Source organism: Ranitomeya variabilis, chromosome 5, assembly GCF_051348905.1.
Source record: "Ranitomeya variabilis isolate aRanVar5 chromosome 5, aRanVar5.hap1, whole genome shotgun sequence".
Lineage (NCBI taxonomy): Eukaryota > Metazoa > Chordata > Amphibia > Anura > Dendrobatidae > Ranitomeya > Ranitomeya variabilis.
The window spans coordinates 651,687,670-651,702,242 of NC_135236.1; the positions used below are offsets into that span (position 1 = coordinate 651,687,670).

At 43.1% G+C, this 14,573-nt stretch overlaps 1 protein-coding gene across 4 annotated transcripts in view; it reads left to right on the plus strand.

Annotated features, from left to right (window-relative positions):
- The window catches only part of GRIA1 (glutamate ionotropic receptor AMPA type subunit 1), a 325,697-nt gene that overhangs the window by 279,072 nt on the left and 32,052 nt on the right, over positions 1-14,573 (plus strand). For all 4 annotated transcript variants that reach the window (XM_077266385.1, XM_077266386.1, XM_077266387.1 and 1 more), the window contains exon 12: positions 12,106-12,304. In XM_077266385.1, the coding sequence (XP_077122500.1) occupies positions 12,106-12,304 (199 nt within the window). The remainder of the gene's footprint in view (positions 1-12,105; positions 12,305-14,573) is intronic.

The window sequence follows — 14,573 nt, forward strand, 5'->3', positions numbered from 1 at the left end:
TCCTCAACTGAATAAAGCTGAGCTTCAACCTTCTGTTCCAAATTACCATTTTTAAAAATGCAATTGGCTGTTCCGGCCTACTAAAGGTGAATGTCTGCCCCTGCCTGGTGTTGTCCTCAACTGAATAAAGCTGAGCTTCAACCTTCAGTTCCAAATTACCATTTTTAAAAATGCAATTGGCTGTTCCGGCCTACTAAAGGTGTCTGTCTGCCCCTGCCTGGTGTTGTCCTCAACTGAATAAAGCTGAGCTTCAACCTTCAGTTCCAAATTACCATTTTTAAAAATGCAATTGGCTGTTCCGGCCTACTAAAGGTGTCTGTCTGCCCCTGCCTGGTGTTGTCCTCAACTGAATAAAGCTGAGCTTCTACCTTCTGCCTCTTACTAACTGCTGTTTTTTTAAAAAATTGGCTGTTCCGGCCTACTAAAGGTGTCTGTCTGCCCCTGCCTGGTGTTGTCCTCAACTGAATAAAGCTGAGCTTCAACCTTCTGTTCCAAATTACCATTTTTAAAAATGCAATTGGCTGTTCCGGCCTACTAAAGGTGAATGTCTGCCCCTGCCTGGTGTTGTCCTCAACTGAATAAAGCTGAGCTTCTACCTTCTGTTCCAAATTACCATTTCTAAAAATGCCATTGGCTGTTCCGGCCTACTAAAGGTGTCTGTCTGCCCCTGCCTGGTGTTGTCCTCAACTGAATAAAGCTGAGCTTCAACCTTCAGTTCCAAATTACCATTTTTAAAAATGCAATTGGCTGTTCCGGCCTACTAAAGGTGTCTGTCTGCCCCTGCCTGGTGTTGTCCTCAACTGAATAAAGCTGAGCTTCTACCTTCTGCCTCTTACTAACTGCTGTTTTTTTAAAAAATTGGCTGTTCCGGCCTACTAAAGGTGTCTGTCTGCCCCTGCCTGGTGTTGTCCTCAACTGAATAAAGCTGAGCTTCAACCTTCAGTTCCAAATTACCATTTTTAAAAATGCAATTGGCTGTTCCGGCCTACTAAAGGTGTCTGTCTGCCCCTGCCTGGTGTTGTCCTCAACTGAATAAAGCTGAGCTTCTACCTTCTGCCTCTTACTAACTGCTGTTTTTTTAAAAAATTGGCTATTCCGGCCTACTAAAGGTGTCTGTCTGCCCCTGCCTGGTGTTGTCCTCAACTGAATAAAGCTGAGCTTCAACCTTCAGTTCCAAATTACCATTTTTAAAAATGCAATTGGCTGTTCCGGCCTACTAAAGGTGAATGTCTGCCCCTGCCTGGTGTTGTCCTCAACTGAATAAAGCTGAGCTTCTACCTTCTGTTCCAAATTACCATTTTTAAAAATGCAATTGGCTGTTCCGGCCTACTAAAGGTGAATGTCTGCCCCTGCCTGGTGTTGTCCTCAACTGAATAAAGCTGAGCTTCAACCTTCAGTTCCAAATTACCATTTTTAAAAATGCAATTGGCTGTTCCGGCCTACTAAAGGTGTCTGTCTGCCCCTGCCTGGTGTTGTCCTCAACTGAATAAAGCTGAGCTTCTACCTTCTGCCTCTTACTAACTGCTGTTTTTTTAAAAAATTGGCTGTTCCGGCCTACTAAAGGTGTCTGACTGCCCCTGCCTGGTGTTGTCCTCAACTGAATAAAGCTGAGCTTCAACCTTCTGTTCCAAATTACCATTTTTAAAAATGCAATTGGCTGTTCCGGCCTACTAAAGGTGAATGTCTGCCCCTGCCTGGTGTTGTCCTCAACTGAATAAAGCTGAGCTTCAACCTTCAGTTCCAAATTACCATTTTTAAAAATGCAATTGGCTGTTCCGGCCTACTAAAGGTGTCTGTCTGCCCCTGCCTGGTGTTGTCCTCAACTGAATAAAGCTGAGCTTCAACCTTCAGTTCCAAATTACCATTTTTAAAAATGCAATTGGCTGTTCCGGCCTACTAAAGGTGTCTGTCTGCCCCTGCCTGGTGTTGTCCTCAACTGAATAAAGCTGAGCTTCTACCTTCTGCCTCTTACTAACTGCTGTTTTTTTTAAAAATTGGCTGTTCCGGCCTACTAAAGGTGTCTGTCTGCCCCTGCCTGGTGTTGTCCTCAACTGAATAAAGCTGAGCTTCAACCTTCTGTTCCAAATTACCATTTTTAAAAATGCAATTGGCTGTTCCGGCCTACTAAAGGTGAATGTCTGCCCCTGCCTGGTGTTGTCCTCAACTGAATAAAGCTGAGCTTCTACCTTCTGTTCCAAATTACCATTTCTAAAAATGCCATTGGCTGTTCCGGCCTACTAAAGGTGTCTGTCTGCCCCTGCCTGGTGTTGTCCTCAACTGAATAAAGCTGAGCTTCAACCTTCAGTTCCAAATTACCATTTTTAAAAATGCAATTGGCTGTTCCGGCCTACTAAAGGTGTCTGTCTGCCCCTGCCTGGTGTTGTCCTCAACTGAATAAAGCTGAGCTTCTACCTTCTGCCTCTTACTAACTGCTGTTTTTTTAAAAAATTGGCTGTTCCGGCCTACTAAAGGTGTCTGTCTGCCCCTGCCTGGTGTTGTCCTCAACTGAATAAAGCTGAGCTTCAACCTTCTGTTCCAAATTACCATTTTTAAAAATGCAATTGGCTGTTCCGGCCTACTAAAGGTGTCTGTCTGCCCCTGCCTGGTGTTGTCCTCAACTGAATAAAGCTGAGCTTCTACCTTCTGCCTCTTACTAACTGCTGTTTTTTTTAAAAATTGGCTGTTCCGGCCTACTAAAGGTGTCTGTCTGCCCCTGCCTGGTGTTGTCCTCAACTGAAGAAAGCTGAGCTTCAACCTTCTGTTCCAAATTACCATTTTTAAAAATGCAATTGGCTGTTCCGGCCTACTAAAGGTGAATGTCTGCCCCTGCCTGGTGTTGTCCTCAACTGAATAAAGCTGAGCTTCTACCTTCTGTTCCAAATTACCATTTCTAAAAATGCCATTGGCTGTTCCGGCCTACTAAAGGTGTCTGTCTGCCCCTGCCTGGTGTTGTCCTCAACTGAATAAAGCTGAGCTTCTACCTTCTGCCTCTTACTAACTGCTGTTTTTTTAAAAAATTGGCTGTTCCGGCCTACTAAAGGTGTCTGACTGCCCCTGCCTGGTGTTGTCCTCAACTGAATAAAGCTGAGCTTCAACCTTCTGTTCCAAATTACCATTTTTAAAAATGCAATTGGCTGTTCCGGCCTACTAAAGGTGAATGTCTGCCCCTGCCTGGTGTTGTCCTCAACTGAATAAAGCTGAGCTTCAACCTTCAGTTCCAAATTACCATTTTTAAAAATGCAATTGGCTGTTCCGGCCTACTAAAGGTGTCTGTCTGCCCCTGCCTGGTGTTGTCCTCAACTGAATAAAGCTGAGCTTCAACCTTCAGTTCCAAATTACCATTTTTAAAAATGCAATTGGCTGTTCCGGCCTACTAAAGGTGTCTGTCTGCCCCTGCCTGGTGTTGTCCTCAACTGAATAAAGCTGAGCTTCTACCTTCTGCCTCTTACTAACTGCTGTTTTTTTTAAAAATTGGCTGTTCCGGCCTACTAAAGGTGTCTGTCTGCCCCTGCCTGGTGTTGTCCTCAACTGAATAAAGCTGAGCTTCAACCTTCTGTTCCAAATTACCATTTTTAAAAATGCAATTGGCTGTTCCGGCCTACTAAAGGTGAATGTCTGCCCCTGCCTGGTGTTGTCCTCAACTGAATAAAGCTGAGCTTCTACCTTCTGTTCCAAATTACCATTTCTAAAAATGCCATTGGCTGTTCCGGCCTACTAAAGGTGTCTGTCTGCCCCTGCCTGGTGTTGTCCTCAACTGAATAAAGCTGAGCTTCAACCTTCAGTTCCAAATTACCATTTTTAAAAATGCAATTGGCTGTTCCGGCCTACTAAAGGTGTCTGTCTGCCCCTGCCTGGTGTTGTCCTCAACTGAATAAAGCTGAGCTTCTACCTTCTGCCTCTTACTAACTGCTGTTTTTTTAAAAAATTGGCTGTTCCGGCCTACTAAAGGTGTCTGTCTGCCCCTGCCTGGTGTTGTCCTCAACTGAATAAAGCTGAGCTTCAACCTTCTGTTCCAAATTACCATTTTTAAAAATGCAATTGGCTGTTCCGGCCTACTAAAGGTGTCTGTCTGCCCCTGCCTGGTGTTGTCCTCAACTGAATAAAGCTGAGCTTCTACCTTCTGCCTCTTACTAACTGCTGTTTTTTTAAAAAATTGGCTGTTCCGGCCTACTAAAGGTGTCTGTCTGCCCCTGCCTGGTGTTGTCCTCAACTGAATAAAGCTGAGCTTCAACCTTCTGTTCCAAATTACCATTTTTAAAAATGCAATTGGCTGTTCCGGCCTACTAAAGGTGAATGTCTGCCCCTGCCTGGTGTTGTCCTCAACTGAATAAAGCTGAGCTTCTACCTTCTGTTCCAAATTACCATTTTTAAAAATGCAATTGGCTGTTCCGGCCTACTAAAGGTGAATGTCTGCCCCTGCCTGGTGTTGTCCTCAACTGAATAAAGCTGAGCTTCAACCTTCAGTTCCAAATTACCATTTTTAAAAATGCAATTGGCTGTTCCGGCCTACTAAAGGTGTCTGTCTGCCCCTGCCTGGTGTTGTCCTCAACTGAATAAAGCTGAGCTTCTACCTTCTGCCTCTTACTAACTGCTGTTTTTTTTAAAAATTGGCTGTTCCGGCCTACTAAAGGTGTCTGACTGCCCCTGCCTGGTGTTGTCCTCAACTGAATAAAGCTGAGCTTCAACCTTCTGTTCCAAATTACCATTTTTAAAAATGCAATTGGCTGTTCCGGCCTACTAAAGGTGAATGTCTGCCCCTGCCTGGTGTTGTCCTCAACTGAATAAAGCTGAGCTTCAACCTTCAGTTCCAAATTACCATTTTTAAAAATGCAATTGGCTGTTCCGGCCTACTAAAGGTGTCTGTCTGCCCCTGCCTGGTGTTGTCCTCAACTGAATAAAGCTGAGCTTCAACCTTCTGTTCCAAATTACCATTTTTAAAAATGCAATTGGCTGTTCCGGCCTACTAAAGGTGTCTGTCTGCCCCTGCCTGGTGTTGTCCTCAACTGAATAAAGCTGAGCTTCTACCTTCTGCCTCTTACTAACTGCTGTTTTTTTAAAAAATTGGCTGTTCCGGCCTACTAAAGGTGTCTGTCTGCCCCTGCCTGGTGTTGTCCTCAACTGAATAAAGCTGAGCTTCAACCTTCTGTTCCAAATTACCATTTTTAAAAATGCCATTGGCTGTTCCGGCCTACTAAAGGTGAATGTCTGCCCCTGCCTGGTGTTGTCCTCAACTGAATAAAGCTGAGCTTCTACCTTCTGTTCCAAATTACCATTTCTAAAAATGCCATTGGCTGTTCCGGCCTACTAAAGGTGTCTGTCTGCCCCTGCCTGGTGTTGTCCTCAACTGAATAAAGCTGAGCTTCAACCTTCTGTTCCAAATTACCATTTTTAAAAATGCCATTGGCTGTTCCGGCCTACTAAAGGTGTCTGTCTGCCCCTGCCTGGTGTTGTCCTCAACTGAATAAAGCTGAGCTTCAACCTTCAGTTCCAAATTACCATTTTTAAAAATGCCATTGGCTGTTCCGGCCTACTAAAGGTGTCTGTCTGCCCCTGCCTGGTGTTGTCCTCAACTGAATAAAGCTGAGCTTCAACCTTCAGTTCCAAATTACCATTTTTAAAAATGCAATTGGCTGTTCCGGCCTACTAAAGGTGTCTGTCTGCCCCTGCCTGGTGTTGTCCTCAACTGAACAAAGCTGAGCTTCCACATTCTGGCTTTCGCCCTATACTATCAGATATTAAACTGCATTTGGCCTACTAGTGTGGTTATGCCCTTGAAACAGTGTCTGCTGCTCTTGGGTTTGCTACTCCACTGAACAAAGCAATGCCGCCTGTTTAGTCCTGTTACCAATTTTGAACTGTATTTAGCCTACTTTATTCTTTGGCCCTATATCTGTTTCCTCCTCATCCTGCCCATTGCCCAGCCACTGCTAGATGAGTCTGCTGGTACATTGACCTAGACCACTACATTCCCCTTATACTCTACACAGCCAGAATCTGACCCTGCTGAAAGTAAGGTTCCCCTTCCCGCATGTTATACCACCTTACACAGGGACAGAGAGGAAGGTGCAGATGAAAGTGCAGGTTCCTTCATCAGGTGGGGGGGCATACTCGTTGGCGACGTCACTGGCACAGGGCCCCTCAGAGTACGCAAAAGTGTCGCTGCTGGTGGGAGGCGCCCCCGCCATGCAAACACACATCGCTGTACTTTGAGGGGCCCTGTGCCAGTGCCAATGCGAACGAGTGGGCCCCCCCTGCTTGCTCAGGATCACAGCACTTGCAACGTTGAAATACTTACCTTTCCCTGCAACACCGCCGTGACGTAGTCCGCATTTCCTGGGCCCACGAAAAACTTGAGCCGGCCCTACTCCCCCCACAACTTTTGCCAAATGACCCCCAATTCCCTATGCCCAACTATTATTATAAAGTTAATTAAGATTGACAAGCTTCAGAAACAAGAATGGATGTTTTTGGCATTAAAATGGGCACTGTAGGTGTTTTCCTGGCCTCCACTCACTGCCGACTATGCTTCCCCATTGACTTGCATTGGGTTTCGTGTTTCGGTCGATCCCCGACTTTTAGCGATAATCGGCCGACTGCACTCGACTCGACTCTGGACAAAATCGGGTTTCACAAAACCCGACTCGATCTTAAAAAAATGAAAGTCGCTCAACTCTACTCATAGGATTTAGTAAGAAAGTCCCATTATGGTTATGCAACAATGGCTCCATAGACTACTCCCACTAGATTAAACCTAAAATTACATGCTGGACTGGAGAGCAAAGATGAATGGTGTGCACTATCTACATAGAAATATTAATATATTACATCCAGGATACCCCCCAAGCTGGTGACCTTTTCAACGTTGAATCAAAGTAAAACATTTCCACCATATCTTCATTCTATTAATTTCAGTCTTTGATGGAGCCTTCTTACCCTTTATTTCTGAAGCCCTCTGTTTTGTTTTGTTTTTACATTGCACTACTCTCTTTTTTCTATCAAAGGAACAACTTTGCTCATTTATCACTATACTTGCTTCTCTCTATATCTTGGTGCGTAATGTGGCTTGACTTTTGGCCTAGTCTCAATTTCACAGAACGCTCCCGTCTATTGGGCGACTTATACTACTTACCGTATTTTTTGGCATATAAGATGCACTTTTTCCCAAAAAAAATTGTGAGGAAAATGGGGGGTGCGTCTTCGTCTGCGTCCCAGGGCTTCAGGAAAATGGCCGCGGGAGGGCGCGCATGCGCAGATGGAGATCGCGGCGGCCATTTTCCTGAAGCCCTGGGACGCAGAGTAGTGAATCTGCGCACGCGCGGCCTCAGCAAGATGGCCGCCGCCACCGGAAAATACCGTAACTCACCAGCGCTGCTGCTCTCCATCAATACCGGGCCGCGGATTCACCTCAAATATGGATGGGACCTGCTCACGCCATACAGCTCACCGTGCCACATCATGCCCGCACCTCTGTCGCCGCCACAATGCCGGTAAGCCCGCCGCCACCAGGAAAACCACCCAGCTCTGCTGCTCTCCTTCACTACTGCTGTGGCGTCACCTCAAATGTGGAAGGGACCCTGGCCGCTGCCACCTGAGGAAGTGACCGCACGTCTGCCATGCCACAGCAACCTCCCCATGGACACCAGGCCATGGCTTCGCCCACCTAAGCAGGATGGGACCTTGCTCAGGTGCACGCCGTTCCGCCCACCGCACCTCAGCATCACCTCACCTCTGCCACCACCATGCCTCCTGTGACCCTGCTCTGCCACTGCCTGCCCTCAGGTAAGAGATCTTAAATTCGGACAATAAGACGGACCCCCATCTTATAAAAAATCTTTTTTTCTGCATTTTTCACCCCAAATTTGGGGTGCGTCTTATAGTACGGTGCGTCTTATAGTCCGAAAAATACGGTACATTGCATCAGTGGTAATTGTGGGGATTTAATGAACCCAAAATGGAATAAAATGACTATTTCAAACATTTCTACAAAATTTCCCATGGAACTGGAGATATTTTTTCCCATTTTCCTTGTTGCCTTAATGTAGTCTAAGTATATTAACATACCTCAGCTCTCTCCGGGGTCCATCTTTGCTTGTTTAGAAATGTTTTCACTAGCAGTTTCCTATCTCTAGAGCAGGGATGTCAAACTCAAATACTCAGAGGGCCAAAACTAAAAACTTGGAAAAAGTTGCGAGCCAACCTTGATATTTATTAAAGAAATACTGTATGTAGAGTTTCCATATCATTAAAAATGGAAACAAAACTTAAAGGAGTTGTCCATAAATAAAGTACATTTTTAATTACATTTTAAATCTTAAGACACGGACCACATGACCGGAGAATTGGGTATTTCCTCACAGGCAGAGGCATACATGGAAATAAGGGGGTACCATAGCAGTTCTAATTGGACCTACCCCCTCAAAAACAACCTTAATATTCAGCGGGGTCATAGAAAAGAATACCTCATAACTTTGCAGCCCTTACAAACTAAATTTCCTCCTCCTGACCCTAGATTGCCCTTTCCTCGCCCCCATAAATTATGATGCCAACAAAAGTGCCCCCAAACACAGTATGATACCCCCGCAGTGAAGTCCATCACTGTACACTCGACATGCACTCTATGATGACCCTACTGTACCCCACTGGCAAAGTATTATGACTTCAGCACAGTATGATGCCCCAATTGTGATCCCCATACAGCCCTCCACCCAGTATAATGGGTCCCACGTAGACCTCCATACAGTATAAAGGGCCCAACATAGTCCTCCATTCAGTATAATGGCCCTACATAGTCCTCCATACAATATAATGACCCCACATAGTCCTCAATATGGCATCGCGGGCAAAATATAATCACCCTGCTGGCCAGGTTTGGCCCGCGGGCTAGAGTTTGACGTTAATGCTTTAGAAGAATGATCATATAACCTAACCTAATGGGATTTTTTCTTAAGAAATAGATCCCATAACAAGAACCATTTCTAATTGCTAGATATGGTACTACGTACAGTAAAATTGTGGCATTGGGTAAACCGTGACTTTTTTTTCTATCAACCTCTTTCTTGTCTGCTCCGAAGCTACCCATAGAGATTACATTTTATTTGGTGGATCATCTTGCTTTCAGAATTTTTTGGGCATATTGGATTTCAGCACACCAGATTCCTTGCTCCCCTCGGTAGATAGTCCTTTGTCATATGAGTCTGTCAAAACTTACCTCCCTTAAACATTTGAATGGCTGATGAGATCAATAAACATTTGGTTATCAGCTTTCTTTTCGGTGTTAGCAGCTTAAGTGGTCCCAATTGTTTCTGGCAACTACTAATCATCTCACTTACCAAAGATGAAGGCAAGTCTCTTGAATTGTAGTAATTGGTTTAATATCATTTTGGCAAAAAACAAATAGTTGTCTAGAATTTACATTAGTTGGTCCCAAACCCAAAAATTGTCCGAGCTGATGTCACCGGTTGTGCAATGTTTTTATGTTTTCCTATATCTCTTGTGTAACTAGCTTCTTACCGATCTCCCATTGACAAGACCGGATCATTTCTTTTCCGAATACCCCCTACTCTAATTTTTGTCACCATCAAAGACAATTATAGAAATTTGCAAATCTTTTTTGTTAAGAAACCTTCCAGCTGAATCTACTTCCTGCGTATTTTATCATTTAAATGTCACCGTTTATCGAGAAATACAATCAACTTAAGAAATATGTGGAGGTGATAGCTAAAATGTCAAGTACAGTAACTAAATGATATAGTATAATGTTGGTCAAACCATGTTAATTAAAGGTGATGTAACCACCTTAAAGACTTCTTGATTTCTGTCTCATTATCTATGTTTCTTTTCCAATGATTTACCCTAAATCAAAGTTAAGAAGCATACTATATGGTGTTCGTTAATTGGTGGAGGTATTCAGGATCCGTAGGCACAAACAGGAGTAATCTGTAACAATATTAAGCAAGTGTATGGTGGAGAAGATATTTGGAGAGTTGGATATAAAAGTGGCCATACACATTAGATAGAAGTCAGTTGATGGTTGGACAACCATTAAACAAAGTGCTGTGATCCATCGTTCTGCCATTGCAACCATACCCATTATACTCCATATTGGGCTATAGCATGATTCCATCACATTTAGTGACATCGGGCTAAGAATCGTTCATGGACAAGTGTTTTTTCTCGAAATATCAGACGAAAGTTTCAAGCACAACTGACTTCATTCCAGACGATAAGGGTCCATCAACGGTCATGTAAAACAATAGATGAGCGTTTGAGTAAAAATTGGCCATTTTCACCAACTCTATTCTTATGTGTAGCTGTAGGGGCCCATTAATAAGTGTAAACGGAGTGGAAGTTGTGTGATTATTAAAGTGTGTATCTATCATCAACCATTTTACGTCGCACAAACTAGGGGCGTAGGAATAAGGTTGAAGAAGTACATGGTGTCTGAGGAGCTCAGAAGCTCCTCAATCACAATATCAGGGCAGGATGGGGGCCCTGTTATAGAATTTTCATAAGTGCCAAGGAATTTTAGGGTAATATAATGTGACATCTGTAAGTATTTGCTTTGTAGCTCTAAAAATGGCTGCAATGTATATGCTTGGCTCAAGGGTTGCTCTGGCCTTCACCCTTTAACCCCTGTACATGGATCTGAACTTACACAGGGGCCCCGGGGATGGAGCCATGGTGTCAGCTGCTGGTCGATGGGGCAAGCTGGCAGGAGTGGTCAGGTCACCAGGTCAGAACCAGGAGGGCAGAATAGTACAAAATCAGCAAGCAAAGAATGATCAGGAATCGGATCTCGATCATACAAGACAATAGGGATGCAATAAAATAAAAGATAGGAGCTGAAGCTGAAACCACAGGGCTGAACCAGACAGGACAAAACTATATCTGGCAGCTACCAGCAGTAAGCTGGGAGTATTAGTAGGGTGTGTGCTGTGCAGTTGGCCAAGGCAGGGAGCTGATTACTCCAGCTGGACTTCACACATCCATGCTGCCAGATTGGATGGCAAAAGTGGTCAAAGCCAGCCTATTCTTAGTGGCTCGACATAGCCTGTGCTGTCTAGAGCTTCTGGTCCTAATGTTTTCCCCATCAGCAGCACCGCTAACAGAATGAGTACAGTTGCGCCTGGTGACAGTGGCAGACGTAGCAGGAGCAGCTCCTGGTGGAGATGTGACTGTTACGCTTTTACTCACAGAAGTCCAAGACGCTGTTATGGTTTAATAGGATTCTTACGCTGGAGCATTGGTGATTATCATCCAAAGCAAAATATCTGCTGTGCAGAGTAAAAAAAAGAAATGTTTTCCTTTTTGACTTAGAACCCTTAGAAGCTACTTTTTTGTTAAGAAAAGAAAGTCACGATGACCACCACTTCTCCACAGCAGCTGTCCACACTAAAGCATTCTTGACCCTTCCGAATAAAACATCTGCTGCGCCGGATTAAAAATAAAAGATATTTTCCTTTTTCACTGCAGATCTAGCAGTTCTCTGAATGATGAGCTCTGTATAACCCTGCCCACACCATTGATTGACAGCTATCTGTCTAGACTTTGCATAGACAGAAAACTTCCAATCGGCAGTGGAGGTGGCACAGATCAGGAGGACTACATGGCACGAGACAACTAGTGATAATCTCTTGCTAATAAAACACTGATTTGCTCTGAACCTACATCATGCTGCTCTCATGTGAAATAGCGAAATCCTGCTGATTGATTTCCCTTAAGGAAATAAGTCTTGATGACCACCATATATCCACAGCTACTGTCCACACGAAAGCCTTCCTGACACTTCCAAAGAAGATATAGGGAAGTGGTATCATTTTTTGTGTGTGTGTTGAATTAGGCTTTTCTCAATTTTTTTCCTTCATTTTTTGGTACTGCAACAGTATTATCTCGTACTGAAATGGACCCTTTTTCATGGGCACAGTTAGGACATTTTCATAGAGAAGAGTCTGCCACTTATGCGTCCTCTCGATGAGATCCATCCAGTCCTGGAATCTGTAGTATTTTGAGACTTCAGTAAGTTGTGTGAAGTGATGGAGTCAAGCACATATCAGTACAGACATCCAATCTGCTAAACACATTACAACTTGTGGTTCTCCTCTTCAGGTCCCTCTCAGGTCGCATAGTTGGTGGCGTCTGGTGGTTCTTCACTCTCATCATCATCTCGTCTTACACAGCAAACCTAGCGGCCTTCTTGACGGTTGAGAGAATGGTGTCGCCCATCGAAAGTGCTGACGATTTGGCCAAGCAAACAGAGATAGCTTATGGGACACTAGATTCCGGATCTACTAAAGAGTTTTTTAAGGTTAGATGACATTTTCTTTATTTTGTCAATGTTTTGAATTGTTTTTCATATTTGTTGGGGGGAACAAATTTAACTGAGATCGTAATCTCCAGAACATGGTGTATGAGATAACAACTTTGGGGGATTGGTTCGTTTTAAGATTAGCTGTGTGTGTAGTCTTAGTACTCTATAGAGAAAAAAAAAGTATGTTAGTTCTCTCCTAAAAGGCAAGAAAGCTCTCTCGATAAATGAAACCAACTATCTTTCTAGTGCCACCTTGTAAGTCGTTGTCCAACACTTTATTGAGCCTTAAAACATGACTACCAATATTAGCTACACCAGTAACTTAAAGGGGTTATTCCACAACTAAAGTACAGTTTAATAGATCTTGGAATAATAATAAGTTCTACATCTGGTTCTTCTAAGAAAAATGTTTGTGTGCTGAGATAATCTTATTAAGGTGCATCTGCTATGTACTGTATAATGGCTGTGTCTGACCATGCAGAGCTGCTCCAGTTCATGACCAGTACATATCACAACTACTAGGAGGAGGGAAGCATGAGTCACTTATGTTAATTGAGCATACAGATGAAACAGCAGGGGCTCTCAGCAGCTGATTTCTGAGGTAACACATTTCCATGCAAGTTTTATCACAGGAGTGAGTGTTTCTGCTGCTGTTTCACCAGTCATTTGAACTCATCATAAATCAAATTGGTGACGTATAATCTCAGTGGCCGTGGAAGCTCCTACCTCAGTTACTTGATTTATGATTAGCTCAGAGGGCTGGTGAAGTGAAAGAAACACTCACTCTTGTGATAAAACAGGCAGGTAAATGTGTTACTCCAGGCTGGAAAATGTGTTACCACAGGCAGGAAAATGTATTGCTTCATAAAGTAGCAGCTACGAGCCCCTGCTGTTTCGTCTGTATACTCACTTATCATAAGTAACTTTCAAACCTGGTGCAAACTCTTTTTTATGTTTTACAGTTCTTTATGTCTTATAGGATTTTTTCATACTTTTACAACTATATTTTAATTTCCTTTACTCCCTTCTGGACAAGTTCCTGTTAGACCAGTGCTTGTCCAGATGGGTGTCTCTTTTTTCTTTTCTTGGAGAGACTCTGATTCAGCTGATATACCTTATCATCTTCGGAGGATTTTTTAATACCTACAACCTGGGGGTACACTAGAGACACAGTTTTCTTCATTCTAGAAAAGAGCTAATCTGCTTACTTTTTCGTGGGCAGTATTGCTTGTAAAACTCCCAATAGCAGCTGGATCACCGAAAAGAGAAACTGTAGCCTCCAAGAGTTTCTTGTATTGCTTTTTTCCCTCAATTAATCTCAACTTGCACACTTAACCCCTTCACCCCGAAGCCTGTTTTCGCCTTCATAACTATTCCAATTTTTTCTCATTCTGACGTGTGTCACTTTATGAGGTAATACTTTGGAGTGCTTCAACAGATCCTAGTGATTCTGAAATAGTTAATAGATAACATTTCCCTAACTAACATCAGCACAATTTTTGACACATAATTTTTGTTGTTGGGAAGTTAAAAATGTTAAAAGTTGATCAGCAATTTCTAATTTTTCCAACAAAATGTACAAAATTATATTTTTAGCGAACACATCACATCTTAAGTGACTTTGGGGGACCTATATGACAGAAAATACCCCAAATTGATACCATTCTAAAAAAAACTACTTCCCTCAAAGTTCTCAAAACCGCATTCAAGGAGTTTATTAACCCTTCAGGTGCTTCACAGAAACTGAACCAATGTGAAGGAAAAAATGATCATTTACCTTTTTTTCCAAAAAATTTTAATTCAAACCCACCTTTTATATTTTCACAAAGGTAACAAGAGAAAATGAACCCCAAAATTTGTTGTGCAATTTCTCCTGAGTAGGCTGATACCCCATATGTGGGGGAAAACTACTGTTTAGGCACACTGCAGTGCTTGGAAGGGAAGGAGCACCATTTGACTTTTTGAAAGCAAAATTAGTTGGAATTGTAAGAAGAATTCATGTCGTTTTTGGAGAGCAGTTGATGTGCCTAAACAGTTGAAAACCCCCACAATTGATGCCATTTTAGAGACTAGACCCCTCAAGGAATGTATCTTGATGTGTGGTGAGGTCCTTGAACCCCCACAGAAGTTTATAATGTTGAGCTGTGATAATAGAAAATCAAATTTATTCCACAAAAATGTTATGTTAGCCCCTATTTTTTAATTTTCACAAGGGTAACAAGAGAAATTGAGCCATACAATTTGTTGTGCGATTTCTCCTTAGTAC